General features: G+C 42.7%; 1 protein-coding gene across 2 annotated transcripts in view; it reads right to left on the bottom strand.

The window, feature by feature from the left end:
• Positions 1-797: 797 nt before the first annotated feature.
• Positions 798-8,330, bottom strand: part of LOC119170068 (protein cycle) — a 35,158-nt gene continuing 27,625 nt past the window's right edge. For both annotated transcript variants that reach the window (XM_037421099.2, XM_037421100.2), the window contains exons 9-10: positions 7,116-7,458; positions 798-3,215 (exon numbers count right to left, since the gene is read on the bottom strand). In XM_037421099.2, coding sequence (XP_037276996.2) covers positions 3,136-3,215; positions 7,116-7,458 — 423 coding nt within the window. In that variant the 3' untranslated portion in view covers positions 798-3,135. The remainder of the gene's footprint in view (positions 3,216-7,115; positions 7,459-8,330) is intronic.

Below are 8,330 nucleotides of genomic sequence, written 5' to 3'. Positions count from 1 at the left end.
CAACAATCAACGTTGACCTAATATTTGCAATTAGTGTCCCTTACAATGCTAGTAAACAAAACAACGCTGCTCGGGAGTTGGGCTTGCTTGAGAACATCATGCCCACATGACCTCTTGCTCGGATGCTCGAGAAAATTAGGAAAGAGATTTGGCTGGCGAAGGCTACGCGAGGCAATCAGCACGAGTTTTGAGCTCGCCTCATGGTTTTGCACCGCTTCAAAATACTAGTTTTCTTGGCTCGTAAGGAACTGATTAAAAAAAAAATTCTTGTGGCATAATGCTCCTCTTCGAATACACAACTGTTAGTGTCCAACTAGAATTTGTAATGGAGCCTGGTGAGGGGCCCTGTAAAGAAGATATGATGCAGGTACTAATTCTTGTAACAAGGCAATGTTACGGGACACTGATTTTGTCCCCTGTGCACATTCCAATAGGGTTACAGAATTACAATATCTCCTTTTGCTGGGAAAGTACATGATTAAATTACCTCATAAAATTTTTTAGAACTTTTTCAAATTTCAAACATTTTTTTTACAGATAAATTTTGCTCAAATTGTTGCAGCAGTTGTCAAGTCAAATCATTTTTGCCCTTGTGAAAATGAAGGTAATGTTTCTCAGTTTCTTTATGAATGATTCTTTTTCTCTTTCATATTTGTTTATGAAATGCCTCAAAACAATTTGCAGCTGAAAGGTTTCATTAGGAGCCTTCATTAAAAGGCTTCATTGAAGGCCTCATTAAAAAATTACGGCACCATAATATACAGCCTCGAAAGGCAGAAGGTGACATGGAGAAGATCTCGCAGCCAGCACCATGCCAAGCGATGCAACAGGTTAAATTTAATAACTAAGAAAAGATTTCATATCTCGATGGAAGCTGATTTCACAATCTAAATTCCTAAGACATGCTTGTACTGTGTCCATTCTTAAAAAAGTTCTAGGCATGCATGCAAAACGCGCACTTCAATGTTACGTGCATTCAGAAAAAAAACAATAATAATAATAAACCATAAACATGACCTTCCAAATTTTTTTTTTCATTTGAACTACAGAATGGCCGTCAAATATCACAAGGCATTTTAAACACATTTCACATGCTTTCAACTAGAGTTTACAAGAAAACTTGAGCCAGGTAACAAGTTGTGCCTTACAACCACACAGGCATGCTGCAAAAGGACATACAAATACGTTACAAGTGCAATATGAATACTTCATTTAAGAAAATTTCAAACATCAACATGTTTAAAAATTAGAAGCCGCAAAAAGGTAACAGTGTTTTGTAGAAGCTCCAGTATTGTAGCACCCCTCCAATGCGCGTAACGCTATCCATGGTAAAGATTACCACCAAGCCATGTCTTCCAATCAAGCTGTGAAGATTTCCCTTACGTTTTTCAAACATTTTCGCCCAACTCTTTGTGGAGTGCCTAATAACAATTCAGTAAAAACAGCTATGCGGTAGGTAGCAAGAAACTGCCCTTTTGATATCTTGGCTATAAACTAATCAACCTCAAAAAGCACTAGTAAAAAATAGCCTTATATATTTCTTTTCTCTCTCTATTCTTCAAAAGCGAAGAGTTCCTGGTGCTCCTCAAGTAACGATTGTGCCGCACAGGGCCCTTCTAAGCAAAGCTCGGCAGTGCTTGAGCCCTAAAATATAGAATCTAAAGAAGCTTATCTGGCCCTGTACAAGCCCCGAACTTGTGAGTGAGGCATATCAGTGGTTATTCGTTTTCTCCTAACACCTGCCTTCAACCAACGAACCAACAAACAAAGGTAAACAAGCCCAAAGAGAAACAAACTTCCAGTGGTTCTACTGGACAACAATGCCGAGACGCAAAAAAAGGAAAAAAGAGCGACGACTGCGGCTCGCCTGGAAGGAAGTTGCGCACAATCACAATGCACATTTACAAGCACTCTCCGATTGCACTAAAGACATGTATATTAAATATGTTGTCATGCATGCCCCCTTTTTTTGTACACAGAAACAGAACAGCCAGATGAAGAAAAGGGGAGAGGGGCGCTATGGGGTAGAAAGGGGATGCGATGATTTGCACTAAGTCCCGGTTCAAACTGGCTGCCGCAACGTTGAATGGTCACGTGACGAGGAAATTGGGTTGAGGGGGGTTGAAAAGCTCAGCCATACTGACATATCACTGTGGATTATGCTTTGACTGCTGCTTCTTGCTAATTCATTGGTCATGCAATGCCATACACTTTCTAACGCCAAAGCCAGAGATCCTTGGTAAATGCAACCACAGGCTGATTTGAGCTTTGTCCAATTCTAAAACTACATTCAAAGACTACAACGCGAATCATTGAGCACTGGTAGTATATTGTGTATGTGTGTGCAAGTGTACATATATATATATATATATATATCATGTTATCTTTCCAACAAGACAATATGAAAATAACTCCTTCAAGGCTCTCATTTAAGGACTGCACATGACACTGCCACCCCAATGGAGATGATAGGTAGTGGTGTAATAATAATAATAATATTAAGAAAAATAGAAATCAACAGTGAAGCACACGAGAAAGACTAGAATGTTCTGCACTGCAAAACAGGGAGTTGCACACATTGCTTTGGACAAAACAATTCTCGCTCTGCCTGTGCAGCGTTAGATTTAGAAAAAAAGAAAAAGAACAACAACAACAACAACAACAAAAAAAGAAGGCGCTTACACTGGAAAAAAAAAAAGATCAAGTCCCGAAATGCAAACAAAAACAATGCTGAAAAAAAAAAAAAATCTCACAATGCAGCCTACTACTGTCAGTTCTCCACCCCAAATGTCCTTGTCTCGACGCTAGACCCCTTGTGCAACAGGGAAGTATGGCAACAAGGAGCGCAGCACAGTGGTGGTGGCCATGATAAAGAAAGAAAGCGAGTGTGGTGTGTATGGCGCCACCTGCGGGAGCAGCAGAAGCAGCCTTGCTTTGGTCCCTTCCACAGACCAGACTGCACACTGCACTGTATTGCACTGGCCGTCAGTTTTCTTTTTCTTTCTCTTCCGTCCTAGCTCAGCACACAAACACTGACACACATGCACACTTCGGTGGTGCAGGCTTTCAAGGTCCTTGTGAAATGTTCGCACACATGCATGAGTCTGTACAGCATAATTGTGCCTCCTGGTACAACTACGTGTCTTCGTCATAATCATCATCATCGTCGTCGTCATAGTTGTCGTCTTGCTGTACAGAGTTTTGAAAAGATGATTCTGAAGAGAGACAAACAAAAAAATGCTAGCATTACACTTTCAGGCAATACTTTCCTTCCACGGTTTGCACTTGTTTCATTATTTAGAAGCAGGTTCAGACTAAACAATACCAAGTGGTTGAATAACTATGTTGTGTTGCATAACTGCCCTAAAAAAAAAAAGAAGAGTAGATCATGATTGATGAGGCCTCAAACATTATGCACTAGGGTAAAAACAGACACCATGAAGAAGAACACAGATGTACAACTTTCATGTTGGTTATTAGATGTCTCTTAAGCTTTCAGCTTCTATATTGAGCACCATTTATAGTAGCCAGTCATGAAACAAAAAGGTTTACGATAGAGTAACAGTTTGCTTGAACTACTGGCCTTTAGAGTGAAGCTTGTAGATGCTCGTATGCGGCTTTAATGTTGAATCTGGTAACTGAGTGAACGATTGCCACCGGGAAGGGTGAAAGAAAGCAAATGAAAAGTGCGAGTACAGTTATAGTACATAGACTAGAATGAGAACCAGAGCTGCCGTGGTTTTCGGTAAGACGAAGCGTTTCCCATGCATCCTATTTCTGCAAGCGTGTCCTTGTGCTTTCACCCTCTTAATCATCCCAAGGTAACCCTCTTAATCATCCCAAGGTGCAGTAAACAGAATTTTGAATGTTGCTTCAGTTCGCATGCAACCAGTGGAAGTGTGTTGTCTGCTGCTGCTTTCAAATGAACTGCCCGAGCAGAGGCACAGCGCTGTTGAAGCCAGACTCTTGCTGCACTCCAATTTTACATTAGGGAGTAGCATATTTGTTGGTGGTTTTTAAAAACTATAACTGTTGCACATTACACGTATGCATTTTATGGCAATTATAGTCGAACCCCTTTATAAGAGACACTGGTATAAGAGACATATAGGTATAAGAGGCACCAGTGTGCCTACAGTAAAATACGGGCTGATAAGAAAATACATGCGTGGTGCCCTGCTTATAAGAGACATCTCGTATAAGAGACAAGAATTGCTGTCCAGAACATGCTTCTTATAAGGGGGATTCAACTGCATATATTGTTGGAATACATCAGGGGGAATACTAACCACCTTACAGCAAGGGGCAGAACAGGATAAATGTGTTTGGAAGCAGTCCTGGGAGCATGCAAAAGTGCCTCTTGTGGCAGGCTTCGAGCAGTCGAAGAGAATATTGAGAGCAGATGTAGCCCTTGTTTCACAGCACTTGTGAAACAACATTTGTCCAATGCTGTACTTTATTGTGATCAATTGTATGCACAGTATTGATGGGTTTCTGTAGTCTCTGTCATGTCTTGTATCAAGTCCGAATTGAGAAGATTTCTCAGCACATATACACTCTACCCGCGGGAACAGCGCATGAGCAGGGGCAATGAATGCGGCTGAAGTGAAGATCAAATAACCCGGCCTATTTCTGTCACTCCGATGCGCATGCAATGGGATTCCCCTGACTGTTAGACCGGTCGTTGAATGCTCAAGCAGAGAGGAAATGCCCCGCTTCTCTTTAATGAATGTGAAAAAACGCTAGAGGGGAGGGGCAGGTGGGGTCCCTTCAGCAACAACTGCAGCCTTTCATTTTACGAGCGTGACCGTCACTGGCGCGCGCGTTCTCTTGCTATACCGACAACGGTCAGCATGTGGCTCGCATACCCTTCTACGCACTGCGCTCTCAACACGAAGAGAATGTACGAAGAGTGTCCCCGAAGCAGCCGTACTCTCTTAAACCGTTGCTCTGTATAGTTTCGCGAGATCAAATCCAAAAATGTTAGCTACCAGTCTCACTTCTTGTAACATTACAAACTGTTGCAATCGCATTCAATGCTTCACCCTTGTGGTCAAACTGTGACTTTTTTTAACACTAAGTTAAATTGTGCAACAGCCTTACTATTGCGATAAACATTGTACGGACACTCTTGACGTTTTTGCCATTGCCATCACCGCCATGCCCCATATAAAGTCCAAATTTACCCCCGAGTATTGCATCTTCACCTACATGTAAAAACGCTCGATTGGGGGCAACAAATGCGGCTGAAGCAGACATCAAGCGAGTTTGACCATCTCTGTCGTTTGGAGGACGAGCGTAATACCATCAACTCGCTCGGGAAACCTATCGTAGAGAGGAAACACCCCACTTGTCTTGAACAACCATGAAAAGAAGCGAGGGGGGTGAAAGGGTCGCTCGAGCTGCAACTGAACAATGCTTGTAAGGACGCGGTTGCAGGCGCCTGTGCTAGCTCGGAAGCAACAGGGGGAACTCGCTTACGCTACTGCGTGCTCCGCTCTCATCATGAAGTGACGTGCAAAAAGTGATGGTGGGGCAGTATTCTCTTACATCAGCGTTTTGTAGAGTTACGCGAGATTAGATCCAAAAGGATTAGCAGCCAGCCGCCTCACTTCGATAACAGCCAGCCGCCTCACTTCGAATTTGTTGCTATGGCATTAATTGCTTCACCTTTGCGGTAAAACTGTGATTTTTTAGTGATTTACAGCCACACAGAACAGCAGCGAAATGAATGAGAATATACGTGTAAGCTCAACGATGAGCAGTCTTGTGCCCGTCTTCGCATGGTTGTGTTGGGAACCGGACAACTTCTTTTGAGCACTGTTATCATAATCTTTTTTTTTTCTGAACACTGACATCTGTGATGTTATATGAGGTAAGGCTGGCAGCAAACTCTTTTGGACTAATACTGTGTAATTCTACAAAACGCTAGTGTACAAGAATACGACCATGCTAGGAAAAGAAGCACTTTTCACACAGTCTCTTCGCGTTGAGGGTGCAGCACGTAGGTGCGTTTATGAGCCACTTGCACTGATTCTTGCTGAGATAGCATGTTTGCCAACCTCTTGGAATCAAAGTTCACAGATGCTGCTAGAGAGGTCACAGTCTTCATGAAACCAAAACTACATATAACTGTTTTGGTGAAACCGAAAATGCAATGCTTCAGCAACGTTTTCGGGAACAGGACTTAATGGCTGTCACACCTTGTGGCTAAATTTGGATGCTGCGGTGCAGTATGCTGCTAATAAAAGAGTTTGGCACAAGAGGGTTGGTTCAGCACAGAATCGCACACGTAAACAAGTTTGGCGCACAATGCAGCTGTTCCACCGCTATTACAGTAAAGTGCTTATTGCAGCCAGCGTTTAAAGTCACCGTATGTGAAGCTAAGAAAATCGGAAAAGACGTGAAGTCAAGTTTTTGGCTTGGTCACCAGACATAAAAGAGAGAGAGAGCATCTGCAGAGCCACAGCTTCGAGAGCAGTATTTCTCGACGCCAGCCCAGTGACACCACAATCCTGGTAGTTGACCACAGCCTATGGGGCATGGCAAGCATTATGCAAACTATCTAGGAACCCATGTCATGTGTAAACTCAGGAACAGGACCAAAGTGACAGCTGCACACGGTAAAAGCCAATTAGGCTATTGGAAGCAGCAGATAAAGAATGACCGGGGGATACGAGGTTTGACCGAAGCAGACTACTAGATCCTATACACTGTGCAATGACTGAGCACGATTTGTAAACATACAAGAGTCGCATCAGCATGCGGCCTTCATCTTGCGAATATAAACAGTGATAATGAATAGAAACAGTGAGAAAGACAACACGAAGAAACAACCACTTTATGAAGTCTCTTTCAGTGTCCCGTGTGTTTCTGCGGTTACTTTTCTTTATCATAGACCTTAAAAAAGAGAGAGAGAGAGCATTACTGAAGACGTCGCCTCCGTTGCATGATTAGGGAAAGTAACTGCAAAGACACATGCGACCCAATAAGAGGCAACACAAAGTAACAACCGCTTCATGTTCTCTCAGGGTACCGTACGTTGTTGCGGCTACTTGTCGTAATCATGAATCACCAACTGGCCTACGTCCATACCCTCTGTAACTCCATCTCACCTTGGCTCATGTGCCAGGAGCTGTGTGCCACCTCTGGACCGTGAATGATTACATCGCTTCGCAGGTCGTGGGGTTCCCTCTTGATCTTGACGAGGCAGTCCGAGCCCAGGTATAGGTTGGGCTCCACCAGCCGAGAAAGGGACAGGGGGTTTTGCGTCGCATTGCCCTCCGTGAAGCCAGCCAACTTGGCTGTGCGACGGGACGCGTACGAGGCAAAGAAATTGCCAAGCTCTTGCACGGACATGGCGGTGATGTGCGGTGAGAAGCGCTCAAAGAAGGTCTGCAGTTCTCGCTGCCCTTCCTCCTCCGTCATTAGCGTGTTGATGCACACAAAGTGGTCAATCTGCGATGAGAGGGCATGAAATATAATTGTGTGCACCCTTGTTGGGCCAACAAATATACCAAAGCGCTATGAATGCTCTGGTATCCCAAACACTCGAATGCAGTGGGAACTCCAATCCGATAAGAGGATTGATTCCACTGCAGAAGGGTTTGTTGAAGGGCCAGTTCGCATAGATTCATAGTAAAATTTTGGTAGCACTGAAGAATGGGACACAAAGTGCGGTACTCAAACTAGCAAATACTGGATCTTAGGTTTATTCACATCAAAAATATATACAAAAAACACAGGGAGAAAAATAAATACAGGAGAAGAGGGTGAACCAACATAACTATCAGTTTATATATATACACACACACACACACACACACACACACATATATATACAATATTCTTTGAACGTCATTCACGCTTAACTTGACGTATTGTATGCAAGAAAGAGACGACGGAACTTTCACGGAAGCGTCTTTACTTAACGTCTTCAGCTGGTGGACCAGCCTTTGTTAGAGGCTGGTCCACCAGTTGAAAACCTTAAGTAAAGTAAAGACGCTTCCGTGAAAGTTTCGTCGTCTCTTTTTTGTGTGTATGTATTGTATGTATGTATGTATGTATGTATATATATATATATATATATATATATATATATATATATATATATATATATATATATATATATAAGGGAAAGAAGTGTATACTTAAAGGCTCGTTTTTCAGTGTTCTATCACAATATTAACGAGACCTAACATGCAATAATGCCAAGGAATGTATAGGGGTAGTTATTAGACCCAATTGTAATGTAAACGGGAAGAAAGAAAAGTGGGTGAAAAGATAACCTGCCATCAGCAAGAACCGAAGCTGTGACCTTCGAATAACGA

This window comes from Rhipicephalus microplus, chromosome 2, assembly GCF_043290135.1.
Source record: "Rhipicephalus microplus isolate Deutch F79 chromosome 2, USDA_Rmic, whole genome shotgun sequence".
NCBI classification, from domain to species: Eukaryota; Metazoa; Arthropoda; class Arachnida; order Ixodida; family Ixodidae; genus Rhipicephalus; species Rhipicephalus microplus.
Note: the sequence above shows the minus strand (reverse complement) of the source record. Positions and strands in the feature narration are given on the sequence as shown.